Raw genomic sequence first — 18,517 nt, 5'->3', positions numbered from 1 at the left:
TTGGCTCACCATAACAATACACTCACAACAGGGATGTGTACAATGGTACAATGTGTACACCACTACAATGAGACTGCTTTCCTGGGTAAAACAATACTAAAGTCAGTACAATAGTCTAACTATGTATGATCAAGTAATAGTATAAGTGTCCAAACACAAAATATTTTTCGCTTTTTTTAAAGTTTTTTTTTTAACAGACACAACTTCAGTAGTATCTCTTTGAAAGCATTTCTGTGATCATATTTATTTAACCACCATAAAACTTAGTAGTCTGGTCTCATTGTTCTCTCCATCCTTTTCCCCTGCTTGTTCTAATTTACCATCATCCTGTCCTTTCTGTCTCTCCTCTTCTTCTTGGTATAGTGAGCCATTGCTGTTTTTAATGCTCTGTGCTCTTCCTGACCCAGTTAGATGCAGTAACAGAATTTTAATATATGCATAAATTAATAATGTAGACTTGATTTGGAGACCCCAACTGTAACGTCTCATGTCAAATGGAGGACTGTGCTGTCCTTAGGTACAAAAAATTATACTGTCTCATTCTGGTGATGGTTTTTTTGCCTGCTGAAGACATGCAGCTACAGAAGATGCCTTTGTGCTATAAGCTATAGAAATGATGTGCCAGCAAGAGTTATGTGAAGTTCCTCCATTTTTTGTAGCCTCATGTTGCACCTGTCCCATCTTCCTGTTGGTAGAATTAGATTTGAAATAGGAAAAGAAAAAAAATTGTTATTTTTAGTTGTAATACCTTGGGGGCAAAATAACTGGGTATGATTTTGCAGTCACTTAGCAATATGTGAGATAATCTGATGAGTTACATTTAATCGTGGATATTATTTTTCAGGGGAGGAAAACTTGTGCTCCTCAGAGGTTATTTGGAAAAGGTTGTTTTAGCTCATGAAGGCAGACATTGCCACATAACACATGAAGACATAAAATATGGCTCAGGGAAAAATGTACTTTGAGCAATTGGCTGGGTAGCTGGAAAAAAAAAAAGGATATAGCTGGATCCATTAACTTTGTTCTTCAGAGAATGATGTTTAATTGGATGCTGTTCTAAGCAGACAATACTTAGATTAGGCTGCTTTTACAGGCATGTCTTTAATCATGAGCAAGATGTACATTGAATCTCTGTGGATGAAACATCAGCTGTCTGTGGTATTCTGGAAGACATTATTCTCACTTCTGGAGGACTCATGCCCCAGCAGTATAGGCTAAATGTACTTCATGGTCAAGGTTTCTGAGAAGTCTTAAAAGGACTCATTCTTGGAAGACTTGAGGAAAGAGAGTCCTGTAAATAACGCTACCTCCTTACATAAGCAGAATTCTTTTGGCAATGGAGGCTGGTGATAATGTTAAGGGGGAAAATTTCCTAGTTGTGCTTCATTTCCTCATTTAATGGCCACTATCCACTAACTGAATACTGAGAAGAAACGGACTCTTACTACGTGACTATGTGTGGTATGGGCATGTTAGTAACCTCTGTGGAATGCAGGTTTGGCCCTGGCTGTGGGAGTGTGCAATTTTAAATGCTCATGAAAAGGCTGGACAGCTCGTGCCGGATGCTGGATGGCTTGGAGCCAACTGTATCCAGACACACAGAGACACCACTGGCCTGGTGAGCCCCTGACCCCAGCACGTGCATTTGAATACAGCAAGGAATGCTTTACTTAAAACATCTTATTAAGTACAGAAACATTATTATGTAGTGGGTTCTCTAAACTATTTGAGAGGCTAAATTTAAACACAGACTCCTTGTGTTCCCAGCTGAAAGCCAAGATATGTTAGGACTAGCAGAACTGTATTTGTTGCTGTTATGCTTTGGTCACAATCTATACGTTGTATCTTGTTCTACACTTTATTTATTTGGAACTAGTAAAGGCTGGGCTTTTGTTATATCATGTAAACTCTTTTTTTTTTTTTTTTTTTTTTTTCCTTAATGCAGATCTGGTTAAGTCCCAACAGCAGCAACAATGAAGCAGTAGAGCAGTGGAAAGATACCATTGCAAATCCTGAAAAAGTTGTTGTTAAATGGTACAGCATTGGTCCATCTTGAAGACTGGAGATGAAATTCAGAACTGATTTTTCTATGAAAATCCATATGCTGTCTAAAATAGTATAAATAAAAAGAAAGATACTGTCTATGCAAGTTCTTCAGAAGTCATCCACTGCATCATGCCTCTGTGGAAACAGGGAAAATTCAGTTTCACCAAGAGAAATACCAGCTAAATATTATTACAAAGAAGACTTAGGAACTGGAGAAAGTGCTCATTTGATTTCACAAAATCCATCTTGAAAAAAAGATGTTTGCCCCATTTGGGCTTCATAAAAGCACAGAAATTCAATTTTGGAGAGAAGCAGCTTGAATCAACTCTATTTCACACTAGTCACTGACATCATGCTCATCTGGAGTCTTGTCTTTGGTAGACTCCAAAGTCCAGGGTATGGGTCAGGTCAGTGGCTTGATTCTGGGTACCTGTGAGCCTCTGGGGTTGTTGGCACCATTGGATCACAGTAACACATGTCCAAGCAAGTGGGAAAGCTGCGGCAGTAGGAGAAGGCGTAAAGGGAAGTACACAGTAAGGCAGTACCCACAGGCTTTTCTAATCTCCATTTTGGATGAAGGGTTGTTCAGAAGCCTGTAGCTTGAGCTTGCCCCCATCCTTTTCTCAAAACAGAGAGATGGAAAGATAAAAGTTTCTCTGACTTAGTGATCTTTAAAAGAGGGGCCCTCCAGACTTGCTCTGTTTGGGTAAATTGTGGCTGGAATCAATGGAATAGTACAAAGAGGCAATGACCCTGCCTAGGATCAGAGCCAGTATTTTTAGATTAGTTTCTTACATAGAAAACTTATATGTAAACCACTTCCTATCTAATCAACATGCTCTAGCATTTGCTTACATTGCCAAAACACAGGCTAACATGTACAAAGGAGTAAGCAAAGATTTACTCACGTAAGTGCTTTTTTATGTTAATTAAAATGCAGCACTGTAAAGGATTCAGACTGTGGTTAAAGGATGGGCTGCTACTGCAGAAGTATTTGTTACATGTCTAGGATGCTAAAAAAATTACATGTGGGAGTACATTTTCATTACTTGTTTCTACTAAGAAGAAATGACTATATTTTTTATTGCAAATGGTATTTTTCCAACAAAATCCTAATACTATATTTTCTGTTAGTTCCAATATTTTCAGGTGTTTATTCACAGTTATTTTTAAGGGGGGAAAAGACCAAGTATATAATTGATAATGTATAAATCTAAAAGCACAGACCTCTGCACTATTTTAACTACCTGATTAAAAAATTGAATAATTGATAATTGAAACTTTTTAAACTTCAACCATCCAGATTGTTGTTGAAATTTGGTATTTTGAAAACAGAAGGATTTTTACAGACTCAGACATATTCTGCTTTTCGACCAGTCATTTTAAGAAAACTGAAAAAAGGTTTTGCATATCACTTGGAGAACAAACATCACTTCTAGCTCTTACTCTTTGCAAAGCTCCCAGTAGGCCCAGAAGATCTTGACTGACACTGATAATTTTCAGCCAGTTACAACAGTCAGGAGGAGCCTGGCCTGCTGGGTGAAATGAAAAAAGGAAGTGGGCTGAACTGATATTTTTGGAGTATCTTTATTTGAATACATGGATTTTTTTTTTCATTGTGGCTGAACATTTTATTAGTCATTGTGGCAGTAAAAAACCCGTGCAAACTAACTCTTTCCTGATGCAGAATGCCATTCTGTTTAAAAGAGAGGACAGGGAATATCCCAGTGTTTTGTAGACTTTAATTACCACAGCAGTGATTCTGCAGTTTCCAACTCAGTGCATACTGTGTAAAATGGATTTCTGGGGCTGTTTTAGGACACCTACCCTTCTAAAGGCCTAACTAGTCTCTTTTTTTCCTATGTTAATATTTAATCTGTTTATAATAAAAGCTATGAACAGAAAACATTCCTCTTTTTTTCCTAATTGTTTATACCAATGTAAAGTAGGAATTGAACTTCACTTTGAGATGCTGCTAAACTCCAATCTTCTGCTAAAAATGTAAGAAGACTGTGACTTGCTATTCATCTCTTGGAAAGCTTCAATAGGGTGCATCAAGGTCTCAGAAGCAAGTGTTCAAGGCTGGAAATTTTTCAGCATCTCACATGAAAATGGGAAAAAACAACCTTCACCTATAGTCTGGACTGATGCAGAGTTACTCTAGAGATCCATGATTTATGTTCCCAGTTTTAGTGCTTCCTGATTGAAATACAGCTTCATGATCAACAAGCCTTGTCCATTTGTATCTGTCTTATTAAATAGGATTTCTTGATATGGCAGGGAAGAAGGAGGTGGAAGGGAAGAATGTTTACTGTGATCCTTGTCAACACTCCTACAAGATGCTTGAGTATTTCTGTGCACTAGTTTTCTGAGCTGCAAGCGGGAAGCCACTTTTTTTCTGTGAGAAAATGCCAGCTAACAAACTCTGTTTCATGTAATGCTGCCTGTAGGGGAGTTAACTGCTGCCACATGGAGGAGATAGATACAAAAGGCTTCTCCATGCATGATGCACACAGGTACTGCAGCACTCTGAAGAACTGCTTTGAGGCACGGCTTCATCCTGTGCTCATTCCCTGGCTTTGGCGTGTTCTGCATTTGTGTGCATTCATGTAAGAATTCAATGAGTTCTTAATAGTTGACTGTTGTCAACATTTGTGCTTTTTGTCACATAAAGCATTTTTTGTTGGTGATTCATTGGGTCTAGAGCTTATTGGTATGGTTGGTCTGTTAGACAACAGTCCTGAAAAAACCATGAGACATGGGGATACACGCACGTTCCTAGCACCAGTCCCAGGTAAAACTGCCTGTAAAATGGGCTGTTCAGCAGGTATTATTTCCATTTCAACTGTCTTAAAATGCCAGCTAGAAATCACGTGGGACATCTTGCTTTTTAAATGCAGAATATTTTGCTTTACTTCTTAGTGACTGCCTCACTAAAATGCATGTGAGACTTTAGCTCCTTCAAATCCAGCTCCTGGCTTATTTGAGACTAAGGCAGTTTTCCAGGAAAGGAAGATGATGCATCATTTGAAGACCAATCCATGATACAAATTACCAAGGAACTTCATGTACTCCAGGATACATGCAAGAAAAAGGAAAAAGAGGTGTCCTGGGGCACTCTTCTAGTGGTCACAGCTGTACGTTGTCCCTCTAAAGCATCCTCAGTCACTATTTCGGTTGTTACATCCAAGTTTACTGTCATTGAAATTACTGTTAAAGCTGTTTTGTCAGTTCACTTTATTTGTAGATAAAAGGCACACGTGGTTTATAGTTGGATTTGCTCTTGCTTCTGCTTAGTGACTCACACAGCTTCCTAACCAAAAACAATTCTGATGAAAGCAGCAGAGGTTCAGAGCTGCACCAGTTTTATTTTTGTCAGCTCCCAAATGGATGTGGATGAACTGGAGGAACAATTATGATCTTATATTAAATGTTATTCATACAGAGATCTGTGCCTGCATAGTTAAGAAACCAACCATAGACTAAACTTGATCAGATTTTCCAAAAAGTGTGTGTATAATTTCACTGGTTAATTAAACAATCCTGGTTTTTTTATTTATGGCTAATAGCATTCTGTATGTAAACAAGGTCAACAAATTTCTTTTTCAAGTTTTTACGTCTCAGTGACATGCCATGGCATTTTTTTAAGGAAAGAAAAGTGATATTCTACTGCAGAAGATGAGTGGGTGTAACAGTTTGTAAACCGCATTATCATACAACATTATTTGGAAAATAATTGTATTTCAGCATCAGATCTTATGTGATCACAACATAAATTGAGCCATGTTGTTAAATCCATTAGGCATCTCTGGTTTTTCCTTTTGTTGGCAGAACATCTGTATAAAACAAAAGGTGATTTTGTAAGCATTCAATTAAGTACATATGCTATTTGACTTGAAAACTGTTTGCCTGATGAAAGTTCCTTTTAGAGTTATGAGTCGATTTTGCAGCCAGAACATAAGCTTGTCTAGAAGTCTGGGGCAGGGTTGTCCCACGTCTTATTTTCATCCTGCCAACACATATATGACATGGCTGCATAGTTGTGGAAAGCTTGGCATATATCACCCTGGACATGATATGCCCTCCTTGTTTTTCCAGCTTCTGCTGCAAAAATTACATCACCATGTAAATACAGCCCTGTACATGATCTCATGCTTGCTGCATAGAAAAAGCCATCAGTAAAATCAGCACCATGTTCCACAAACACTGCTCCAGCACATGTACATTCTTTTCTCTAGCTTGCGGTGAGGAACAGGCCATTGTCTCTCAGTCCATGGCAGAACTCCCACTGTGTTCAGCAGAAGCAACCAGTCTTCAAAGCTGGTTTAGTGATGGTATGATTTATCTAACAAAAGGTTACACACAGCTCTTTTTTTTGTATCTATTTTTAAAATAGATTAAAATGTCTTCACAGTGATGTTTCTGTAGAAACTGAATAGCATGGAAGTGGATCTGCATATCTTAATGTAATGCAGTTCTTCCCCTAGGTTTCAGAGTCTTTAAAATAAATCCTCTGTGCTTATTTTTCCCCCATATTCAAGTGTGCAGTTTTTTCATTCCTTTGATTTGACTGTAGACTACTCTTGTCCCTCAGCATAAAGAAGTCTGTAGAGAGTGTCTGGTTTTTGCAGTTAGCTTTCTGCGTTTCTAGTAATGTTTCCCCATTCTTTACCTAGTATTGGGACTAGCATTATACACGTGTAATTTGTTGTTTAAAGAACTAGCTACAGAAGAAGGCTTTCATCCCAGGCCTTGGCTTGTGTCTGATGCTCTACATTTCTGAGCTACCTTTGTTCACAGCTTCAGTGGTATGGTTCTTTTGGTGCTCCCCAAATTTCTGTGTTATCTACCACCATTTAATACAACAATGGGACAAATTAGTTGGAATTTTTTATGTGTACCTGGGTATCTTCATTTGCCTTTTTCCTCCTCCAAAAATTACCTTAGGAAATCATTTTATGTGATGAGAAGGAGCAAACTGCTTTTGCTTCTGACCTTTGAGGACAGTAGTGTTGTTTGACTGGCACCACAGTCCTTTGAGACAGAGGAAGGCTCAAGGAAGAGTCATAAAAAAGTGCACCTCCAGGTGGAGGGAGGCCTGTACCTCCTCCATGTATGATCTGGGAAACACTCATTAGCCTGGGGACTGGGATCCCTTGTCAGATGCACATTGTATTTTTATCCTTATCTTGCAAAACTATCTGGAGCTGTGGAGTGGCTCAGTAGAGAAATTTTCCATAGGAGGAATGATATGGTTCACATATTTCTGTGAAGCAGAGGACTGACTAAAAGATCTTGAAGGTCTTTGAAAAAAACAGTCATAGGAATGTACTTTGTAGTTTTAAATATAGCCAAGCTTTGTCACTTGTCATAGGAGAGGAGTGGATTCTTACTTTGTGATACACAGCAGAAGAAAAGGGCATGTACACCCTGAAAGAGGGCTGGCTTTCCTCTGCAGTGGAATCATTAGTCCTTTCAATACTGAGGTGGAACTATGCATGCTTAGCTTCCTCTTTTCCTGCAGTAAAGGCAAGTTGGGTGGTGAATTGTTAAAAGGGAGGTAGTGAAGGAGGTATAATAAAAGCAGTGCTTTTGTTTTAAAAAACATTGCTTTTCAAAGCAATGTAACATGCCTGTAACTATTGACAAAGCTTTTATGTGACATGACTAAGGACAGATGATTACGCATTTAAGTATTTGCTTAGGTTCTACCAATACTTCTTGTCATGAGACTGGATTCTCTCTGTATTTATATGGTGCTTCATTCTGTTGTGTTCATTGACCTTTGAGCTCTAGACCTAATTATGCCTGATTTCCTATGGATTCATCCCTTGTGGCTCATTAACTTTGGTGTGCAAATCAGGGTAGACTTCTGCCATCTTTTTGCTGCACATCACACAATTACAGAGTTTCTGTCTGTGATGCATTCTCTCATTTCTAGAACAAGATGAGCTTATGGCAGCTATTCTTTCACCTGGGAAACTGGGAACTGGCTCTCCCTTTCCTACCTGCATGTTCTTGGGTTTTCTTAGAACCTTTGGAGACAGAATTATCTGTGACATCTCTGCCATCAGTCAAATTTGGCTGTAATGACTAATGGGCTCAAAAATGATTGTGGACCTTGAAGATAAATGAGTGAAAGCAAGCTCTGCTGCTTCTGGACCCTGGGGCTCAGCTGTTTTTTCCTCTGCTCTGCCACAGGCCAGAGAATCTTTTCAGATCAGTGCTGATCATGATTCCAGCAATACCAGTTCTCAAGGCAGTCTCTCTGAAGACACATTTCTCAAAGCATAGACATTTTCTTTAAGCATGTCCCTCTGTATGAAAAGATCAAAGCACTAGTAAAGGCATATGAGCCATGCCAACTGCATCAACACTTCAGAATTTTGGCAGTTCAAGCCATGAATCCAGTATTCAGGTGTAGATCCTCAGCTGGTGCAATGGAAACTGGACTGTCCCAGGTAAAACTGCCTGTAAAATGGGCTGTTCAGCAGGTGTTATTTCCATTTCAACTGTCTTAAAATGCCAGCTAGAAATCACGTGGGACATCTTGCTTTTTAAATGCAGAATATTTTGCTTTACTTCTTAGTGACTGCCTCACTAAAATGCATGTGAGACTTTAGCTCCTTCAAATCCAGCTCCTGGCTTATTTGAGACTAAGGCAGTTTTCCAGGAAAGGAAGATGATGCATCATTTGAAGACCAATCCATGATACAAATTACCAAGGAACTTCATGTACTCCAGGATACATTTTCAGAGGGTGAAAGCGGTATTTTGGGCTTCGGAATAAAGAATCTTGAACTGGCAATATATTACTGTTGCAAAAAAAAAAGAAAAAAAAAAAAGAAGAAAAAGGGAGGTACCATCCTGAGACCATAGTTAAGAGTTTTGCACAGATGACAGTTATGCATTGCTTCACTTTCTACTGGGAAAGCCCCACCTGCAGAATAGTGTTGAGCTGTAGTCATCACCTTTCCAGACAGATACAGAACAAAATGGAGAGAGTTTAAAGGAAATTATGATATCAAGAACAAGAAGATCTGACCTGTGAGTAAGGAGTAAGGTACTGGGTGATTGAAGATGGAAAAGAGAAAGTATTGAGATAAAATTCTAATATTCTAATATGCAAATGTTTGTGGAAAAGGAAGACAAAGATTGACTGTTCTCCATGTCACTAGGGATGAACGGAATACTCATGTCATCACAGATTACAAGGAAGTTCCGCTAGAAAATATCTGCTTTGATTTTTTTTAAATGGCTCAGCAATATTTTACCATCTCTATAAAATACTGAAGAAAAAGCATGTCCTCAGATATAACCTGAGTATCTTAAAAGTTTGACCATTACTGAAGATAAATGAGAAGGTGGTTTTCTTTACTTCTTTATTCTGCTGTCCTGCAGAAGAGTCTTTAAAAAACAGTTCTTACCAGCAGTTCAAAAATGAGATATGGGAAGTTTTTAGTGACATCAAAATTATATCTCTTTTTGACTGGCTTTTTAATCCTTTCATGAAAGTTTGGCAGTTCTCAGAAGTAAGACTGACCAAAAGTTAATGTTGTAGAGGGAATGTGATGCACTCACCTCACTGCTGATGAGGAAATAACCTTGAGCAATTCACCCATTGGGTAGATACCTATTTCTGATACAGTAATGGTCTACATGGTAAATACAATGTTAGTATGACCATAAAGCACGACTTTCAGCAAACACAGCATCTCCACCTTTTGTTTAATCCACTAATTCCTTACTGTCTGTTCTGTCCCACAAACTTTGCCCTGTAAAAGCTTTCCATTACATCAGGTATGAACAAAAAGCTAAAACAAAGATTCATTGACTTCCTCAGTCAGGGGCCTCATCACGCCTTCCTTGGGCACCTTTCATTTCAAGGGGTGTGTCAAGTATGCACGGGGTTCCTTATCAGGCCACCAGCCAGAAATATGAGTTTATGAAGTACTATTGAAAAAGTTTAGCAAGTGTTGTTTTCTAATCTCATTTTGGAAGCTCTTTGAGTGATTTTCACTGCCCAAGCCCACTTTCATCAGTGTAGTTATTAACAGTGACTTTTAATGAAACAAGATGAAGATGCCTGCAATAAAACCATGATGGTATACAACCAGGGTTGAATTTGTTCCAGTTCCCTCTCCTGAAACAAATGGGACCATACTGAAATCAGTAAAATGCTTTAAATTTGAGGGTTTTTTTCTTTTTAAGTCTCATCCCATGGTACCATTAGTTTTTTTTTCACTTAGAAGCTGGAATCTGATATTTCTGTCTATGGGGATGGCAAGGACTTCGTCAGAGAGAACAGCTATGCTAATAATGTAGAACAGAACACTGGCAGCAAGAAAACATAGCCTGTTATTGGTTTTAAGCTGAATTTGCCTTAACTTGGTGAACAGTTGGTTGCTTTGAACTTGAACATGTTTTGACTTAGTAACAAGTAAAAGGTAATTTAAAACCCCCCACATTCTATATTAATGGGACACATAGGGTAAAGTTTAAGAAGGTAGCTTTTGCTTATGTATCTTTAATACATAGTTGGAAACTCAAGCAGCACCACTGGAGACTTTTAAAATTAACTTATTTGCATTTCACCCCCAACCTATCCACATTTATAATATAGTCTGTAGTATAGTCCAGATGAAATTGATTAAGCATATCCTGAATTTCAAAGCCCTTCAGTCATGTTTGTAAAGAGTTTGACGCACAAGCAGCTTTGCTGATTCCCAAACAAGTTCAGGTATAACAGGACTAGGCCTACCATGTCTAATGTTGATTTTCTGATTATGATATTTTATTACACTTCATTTATACATTGAAACCATTTCTTTTTTTCTACAGTGCTTCCTGTTGGCAATGTGCCACTGTGTGAATGGCATATAGTCTTGACTCCTTTTGCAGTAACGTGTGGTCTAATGCCAACTTTTTGTTTAAAAAGGGTGTGAAAGGATTTGGTCTATGAGAAAATGATGCTCAGCATTAGCTCTGACATCATTTGAGCACCTGCCTCACGAATAACCCCGGATACTCTCAGAGATACAGAGCAGAATAGAAATTTTTTTAATCAATTTCAGCAAGAATTCTGCTATAAAATCCCAAATGTCCTTTCTGTCTTTAGTTTCTAGCTTAAATAAAAGTTTTGGTTTTGTTCATAAACAAATTTTATGGTTCATAAATCAAATACCTAACTACTATAAATATATGCTCTGGACAAAGGCCAATTTTGATAACCATACTTAGTAAGCGTCAAATTAATTTCCAAAGCTGTTTAATGTGGTCAGCAATTTCCCATCTCCATTTGTTGTGCAGCGTTGCTAGGTGCTCTTAATACCACCTGTGATACAACCTCTGCTCAGCTGATTTTGTGAGTTTTCCTCTGGGCACAGAAAGCTTTTAAAATGCATAGGTTGTGTTACAGCAAAAAAACCATCAAAACAGAAGTCATGAACAGATATTTTTATAGATGAAAATGAATATGCAGATGATCTAGTTTGTTTTCTAATTACTTAGACCTTCTGCCTTGGTATGAGTATTAATTTAAATAAAAAGAACAATGGCCATAAATGGTTCCAAGATTTGTATGTGAAGCTCTGCATGAAAAATGGAACAGAATTAAGTGACTTAACTGAGTACTTATTGTCATGTTCTCTTCATAAGATGTTATCTTGTGGAATAGACAAAACAAAATATTATTTAGTTCCACTGCTAATTTTTTGTAAAACGTTTAGGTCTCAAGGTAAGGTCTTAGGCCCTTAGAAACCAATGGAGTTACTTCTGAAAGGTCATTTCCAGTGCTGTTCTTTTCCTAAGGAGAATATGTCTGTTACTAAGAAATTACAGAATCATCGCTGATTTTATTTATTTTCTTGATAACCTATTCATTTAGGTTATATTCCTAATATTCCTATACCTATATATTCCTATATAGATTATATTTAGCTATATTCCACAAAGGTGGAATAAGAAAGAAGCAGAAGACGTAAGAATAAGCCATGCCCAAATGAGTATGGGGTATTAGAAAGATGATGCGTGCTTCTCTGTGTGAGTTCATGCATCTGGTTTGTGTGTATCTACAGAGGAATCTGCAAAAGGAAGTGTAGAAGAAACTGGCAGAAGGACCACAAGATAGTTGTGTGCAGAGTAAGGCCCCCAGAAGAGCAGAGAAGCCTGAAAGGTAGCAGGCAGCTGACACACGAGCAATAGAGCTGAGCTTGGCTTGACACTTGTGCTACTCTGGCAATACCAATGATTTCTGAAGACTATTTGATTATTCAGTGTGCTCTGGCTGCTTTAAGATGCTTTGGAGTAAATCAAACCAAATAAACCTTTCTTCATAACTATCAAGTTAAAGCATGAAAAAGCAGAGATCAAAGTAATTTTCATGCTCAAATGACGTCTTTTTCATATCTTTAATGTGCTACTTTTTCATTAATCTTAATTACAAGTTGCCTTGGTTTATCATTTTTAGTTTAGGAGTAATAACAACATCACTCTAAAGTCATCTGGAAAAAATTGTCTGGATTTTACTCTACATTATGAAATCCATTTTCAAGTAGTTTTGTCAGGAATTAATTCCCAGCATTGGTTGAAACAGCTTTTGCGGAAAATTAGATCTTTATTAAATGCACATTTTTAAACAAAAAAAAACTGATTTCTGGGGAAAATCTTGTTTTCTTTTAAATTAACTAATTAAATACTCAGAAACAGTCTTTTAGCCAAAAACTGAAAAGCCTCATTTTGGAAATACTCTCATATCTTCCTATGGGAGCTGTAGCTCAAATGACTCATTGTCCTCTATTAGGAGTTGCTCCCTGCAAGGAGATTGCAACTCCAAGGAAGCACTGCAGGCAATCGACATGACAGAAGACTGACAGACACAAGCCAAACCTGAAACCTCGGGTACAGCTCCAAGGAACCAGCAGGATGACATTTTCTAGACTCTAGCTTTTGGAACTCTTAAAGAATAGCTGGGAATGTGGCTTCCTCTTGTATTCCAAGATTCTATACCTTTTCCGGCAACGTAAAATTTCCAAGAGCAATTAAATAAAAATTGCTATCAACTTGTCTTTCTCCTTGCTCCTTTGAAGCTAGCATTCTTCATACACCGGAACATGGGAACTATACATGGTTTTGATACTGTGGGAGTTTGGCACTGGTAGTACTGGTCCCACTATCTTCCAGAACTGTCATCTGACAGCTAACTTAAATCATTTTATAGCCAGTGTCTGCACATTTGTTTGCATATACCAATTACAATTTATATAACCCTAAACTATATTGTAAAGAAAGTTCATCCACAAAATATCCATCAGCATAGCTTAATAAACAGTCTTATCTTACATTAGGCTTCCACTCTTTCCCATTCAACATATGGTTTCACTTTGAAAGATCAGACTTACAATAAACTGTATCATCAGTACGCTGATAAATGCTGTAATTCATAACAGGACATCTGTTTGAGGAAGATTTCCCATGCCTACTCAATGCTTGATTGCTTTCTAAAATACTAACTTTTGCTATATATTTAGATACTGAGTACTGTATATAGGAAAAGATATTATGGTTCTTGACCATCTCTCCAACAGTTTCAGTTTTTCATTTATCTACATGTACGTGCTGGTGTTTGGATACTTAACAGAGATACTAACCTCAATATCATTTGTACTTAAGAGACAAATGGGGTCTTAACTCTACCTCAGTGGCCCTGGGTTTGCTGCTCTTGTAATCTGACACCTCAGAAGTTCTGAATAGTAATTTACATTTCACAGTGCAAATGTAGTGGAATCACCAGGTCCCACACTGGGTGCTGGAAGGTTCCTGAAAACCTTCTGACCCAGTTGAAGACATGGGCCTGCCTGTATGAAACATTTTGCTTGGAGATCAGATGAGATGCAGAGGTGACAAAGATCCTTGAGGTTTCTGAGGTTCCTTGTGACTTTTTTTTAGTCTTTCTTCTATTTGTGACATCACTGGAATATATACAGTTTCCACTTGAGCCATCAATCAGTGCCTTTTGCCTAGGCAGTGAAACAGGTCACTGCAGTGCAACTATTTCTCTGTATGTGGTAATTGTGGATGTATCTACACAGCTCCCAAAAAAGACAAACCACACGTATCTTCAAAATAACAAGGCTAGTGTGGGTCAATGCTCAGTGCTTTTTCTTATAAACATGAGTCTGCAAAGAAATGCTCCCAGGAGAGTACTCAGGTAAGACATATATAGAGTGGTATGAAGATTGAGCACTTTGTAGGGCTTGGAGCCTGCCTGGTGATGTACTGTCATGACCTGTAAACATGGGAAGGGATTAAGGTTCTAGCAACATGCTGACGTGGGAGGTTTATGACTAAGTCAATCATCCTGTTTAAAATGCAAACTTGTACTCATCAGAAAAACATACAAAGGGGCCACTTGTAGTGCCCGGAGCCAGAAATTTCCAGGTTCTGCTCTCACAGGGCAGCTGGCAAAAGACAGATTCTGAAGATGAAACAGAGGCAAGGCAGGAGATGATGGAACTGGAAAACCAGGCACCCCTTCCCTGAGTGGTACAGAATGCTAAGTCTAGCAGAAATCATTAGCCCACCCTTGGCATTGGATGCAAATCTATGCCTCAGATAGCAAGTCCTGGATCATTTGGCAGATGAAAGAGCCAAAGCCTAACCAAGCTTTTCATCAATCTTATCACTTTATTAAATATAATAACACAAAGATAATGCAATCAAATAAATCTATAATTAATATATCATCTCATATATCATATCATATCATATATAATCTCATATCATCGCATATCATATCCATATAATATATAATGAATATAATAAATATACAATAAATATAATAACACTAAAATACATTTTGTAACACCCTTAGGTGAATGAGGTCACAAACCAAATGCTGATCCTGAAGGTATATGCCAAATAAATTACATTTGGGGTTGTTCCAGCCTCTTGGGAAAGAAACAATTCTCCATGTAATTGTCATTCTTGCGCATTTTTTGGCACAGGACCATAAGAGCACTGAAAGGTTTTTTCTTCTATGTCCCCAAATCAAAGCTTTACCAGCTAATAGTGGAGGCATTTGGATATCCAGATATGATGGAATGAACAGTTTCTCCTTTAACTTCTTGACATGTGAATAGTGTACCAAGCTGGTATCATGCTTTAGGCTGATGAACTGCTCCATAGGCTAGGGAAGGCAGGGTAGCTGGAAAAAACTAGATTTGCTGTCAAATTGCTTCAAAATTGGGCTGTAACTGAACAGATGAGCAGAAATTGGGTACAGGCTGATGCCTGTTTATTAAGTGCTTCTCTGTTTTTCACTTTGCAGTGCACAATGAAAACCAATCTCAAAAGACCACCAGTTTAAGAGGTCTATGCACAAAGATCACATGAATGAATAGCTCATTGTGAATTCAGTAAATTTGCATCACTTTTAGGGTTTTTTCCTTATTCTAGGATCTTCTGTTTGTTCCATTTGGCCATTTCTGACACGGATTTTGCTTCCTCATTCCATGTACACCCAAAGCTCTCTCTTCAAGTTTAGCCAGAGAATCAGGTGTCCAAGAAGTAGGATCAGTCTCATCATAACAATCTCTTGCAGCAACAATGTGTTCAGTTGATCAACATTAAATTTTATTACAGTTCTTTCCTGTTTAGTTGCAAACCTGTTTAACCTGTAACGAGTGCAAATGTGTTGCTTGTGGAAGTGAGGGACTTAAGAGTCTTATGCAGGCCAGCTCAGTTTTTAGCAAATAGCCCCACCGAGACTAATGCCCACATTCATGGAAATACATTCTACATGTTTTATAAAGCCAGGCAATACGCATATTGCCTTTCAGAACCAATATCATAGTTCTGTAAGACTGCCAGGAGAAACGAGAGACAAACATCTTGGCCATTGAAACACAGGTTTGCAAGACATATGTCCTCTCAAGACAAGGTATAAACCACAGATCCATTACAGAATTCCTAAACATTTCCCACATGAGCAAATAAGGAGTGAATAGTTGTATTTGCATTCCTTAAATTTTTCATTTTCATGAGTTTATATCAAAAAACAATTGCTTACCATTTGGATCATGTTTCTTGAAACTTTTGCAAATCCATATGGGTGTTTTTGTGCTTTTGCTTTTTTGTAGTCTTGGATTTCAACATCAATTGTTCCCATGGTAATGTTCAACACCGTTGTCTAAACACAGTCTGGTATCGCCTCAAGTGTGTTTTGGCACAATGACTTCTTTTAAGTGATGTAGGTTTGGGTTGTTTTGGTATGGTTTTGTCTTTCAGTACGTCAATACTTAAGCAAATGGCTGAGACTGTAGCTTATTACACACTCTACATCATAAACAATCATATTTCTCTTTTATTTTGTATTACCCAACTCTATGTTTACATCTGTTGTCTAGAAGCACACTCAGCCAATGCCATCTTTCCTCTATATGTGTGTGATTAATTCAAAGAGGCCCTGACTCACTCCTGAAGCTTTTGGTATCTAATTCAAAATTAACATTAAAAAACCTAGCATTTTTTATTTAAACACCTGGCCAGGACATACATATTGTGACTGTAATTCCTTTCAGCATCAATCTTAAATACTGAAGTGCAGCTAATTAAAATCCTGTTTGTCCTTCAGATGTCTTTCCTGCTGTTGTGTGTGTATAGTGACGTACTAGCTTCTCACTTCAGTGGCCAAACTAAACAAATGGAAAATAATTCTGGTTTGGGTAGAATGGAAAACATTTTAGTCAATCCAAAACAAAAGAGTTTATTTTTATTTCTTTTTATGCATCACCTGGAAAATAAAATTTTAAATGAAACCTAACTTTACAATTATAGTTTTGTCTCAATTTTGCATCAATAACACATATAGTCCTTTTCTGTATTGTTTTTGGGTCTCAAAAAAAACCACTTTTTATTAAGTGGTATGTGATTTTGTTAATAAGTGCTATGTTCTGAGAGAATGTTTTTCAGAAAATCTAGTATCTGCTACTAATACAGCTCCCTAGTCTACTGGATTGTAGGAGGGGGAAAGCCATTTAATTTTTCTCGCTGTGCCAAAGAGGAACTCCCGGGACTTTTATTTATTATCTTCTGTTGAGGGGATTAATTTTATATTCAGCTGTCCCGCGCAACCCGGCAGCTCCTTCTCAGAACCAGCTTCGCCCGGGCCCGCATCCGCGTCCCGCAGCCGCCACGGCGGAGCTGCCCCGGGCACGACTCTCCCGCCACCCCGCTCTGTGAGGGACGGGCAGCGAGGCCGGAGCCACCGCCCTCGGCAGTGCCAGCCTGTGCCTCTGCCCGTCCCCTTCGAGCTGCCTGTCCCCGGGTCCTTTCGCCCCGCTAATGTTAACCACCAGCAGCCAGCGGCACACCCGGCCCGCGGGCCGTGGCTCTCTCCCGGCGGCGCCGGTGCCCGGCTCCCGAGTCCCCACAAGCCGCCCGCAGGGAGACAAGATGGCGCCCGTCCCACACCGGCGGCCGCGCTCTGCGCTCCTCCTGGGCCGCCCGGCGCAGAAAATAAACCATCCTCTTGATCTCTCCTGCCACGCAGTGGCTGCTGTGGAGAACTGTCAGAAACCATGTCTCGGGCCTCGGATAAATCGGGAGGTTTGAGGGCAGATTTAATTCCCCCGCCCCGTTGTGGTCAGTTCGAAAGTACAACTACCCGCCCCCTTCCTCAGCACCGGCTCCATCCAGGCTCGTACATCAACACACTCCCAAGCCAGCTCACAGGTTGTTCTCACGCTCTTCGACTGTTCTTTTCTTTTTGGGGGGGAAATAAACACTAAGAGTGATGAGTTTAATGTATTCTAATACCGTTATTATCTGTTAAACTGAGCGTGGGGCCAGAGCCGCACTGGAAGCCAGCAGCGGCTGGTGCTGGTCTGAGGCGGCTGGGCCAGGTGTGGCCCACAAAACACTGGAGGCATCAGGGCTGCCAAACCCACCCGCGCTCCTTCAGGGGCCGCGTGTGCCCCCTCGCAGTGGTGCTGAGCAGCACTGGGCTCTGTGGGCTTAGCAATCTGCTTGGTAGCTCCAGTCTTAAATGGGGAATGGCATGATACCAGCACCACTCTAGGGACTGCCAAAGTTGAAAGCAGAAACAACCACTATTAGGCAGTTGTCGACCAAGAAAAGCAATTCCTATAGGTAAATAAGTAGCCCTGTATCGTCTTATAGATGATTCAAAGGGAATTAGGCCATCTCAAATTGGTTTGGCAATTTCAGCACATGTTGCTGCCTTCAGTCAGGTGAGAACCTGCTGCTCCCCTCGTTGCAGAGGGTATGAATAAGGAGTCTCTTTTGATTTGCAATTCACAGGACTGGATTATGATGTCCACAGAGTTTTTTGGTAAGGAGCCATCTGATGCATTTGTCTGATGAGCTGGAAATACACAGATTTAATCACTATACCTCAGAACAGACATGAATTGGGAAATATTTCTCTTTACCAGTCCAGTATTTGTCTTAC

At 39.2% G+C, this 18,517-nt stretch overlaps 1 protein-coding gene across 5 annotated transcripts in view; it reads left to right on the top strand.

The window, feature by feature from the left end:
- TC2N (tandem C2 domains, nuclear) overlaps positions 1-5,605 on the top strand; it is a 32,648-nt gene extending 27,043 nt beyond the window's left edge. For all 5 annotated transcript variants that reach the window (XM_069018107.1, XM_069018103.1, XM_069018106.1 and 2 more), the window contains exon 12: positions 1,946-5,605. In XM_069018107.1, the coding sequence (XP_068874208.1) occupies positions 1,946-2,056 (111 nt within the window). In that variant the 3' untranslated portion in view covers positions 2,057-5,605. The remainder of the gene's footprint in view (positions 1-1,945) is intronic.
- The last annotated feature ends 12,912 nt before the right edge of the window (positions 5,606-18,517 follow it).

Source organism: Aphelocoma coerulescens, chromosome 5 (genome assembly GCF_041296385.1).
Source record: "Aphelocoma coerulescens isolate FSJ_1873_10779 chromosome 5, UR_Acoe_1.0, whole genome shotgun sequence".
Classification (NCBI taxonomy): Eukaryota; Metazoa; Chordata; class Aves; order Passeriformes; family Corvidae; genus Aphelocoma; species Aphelocoma coerulescens.
The sequence above is the reverse complement of the archived record's forward strand: the minus strand, read 5'-3'. Positions and strand labels throughout refer to the sequence as shown.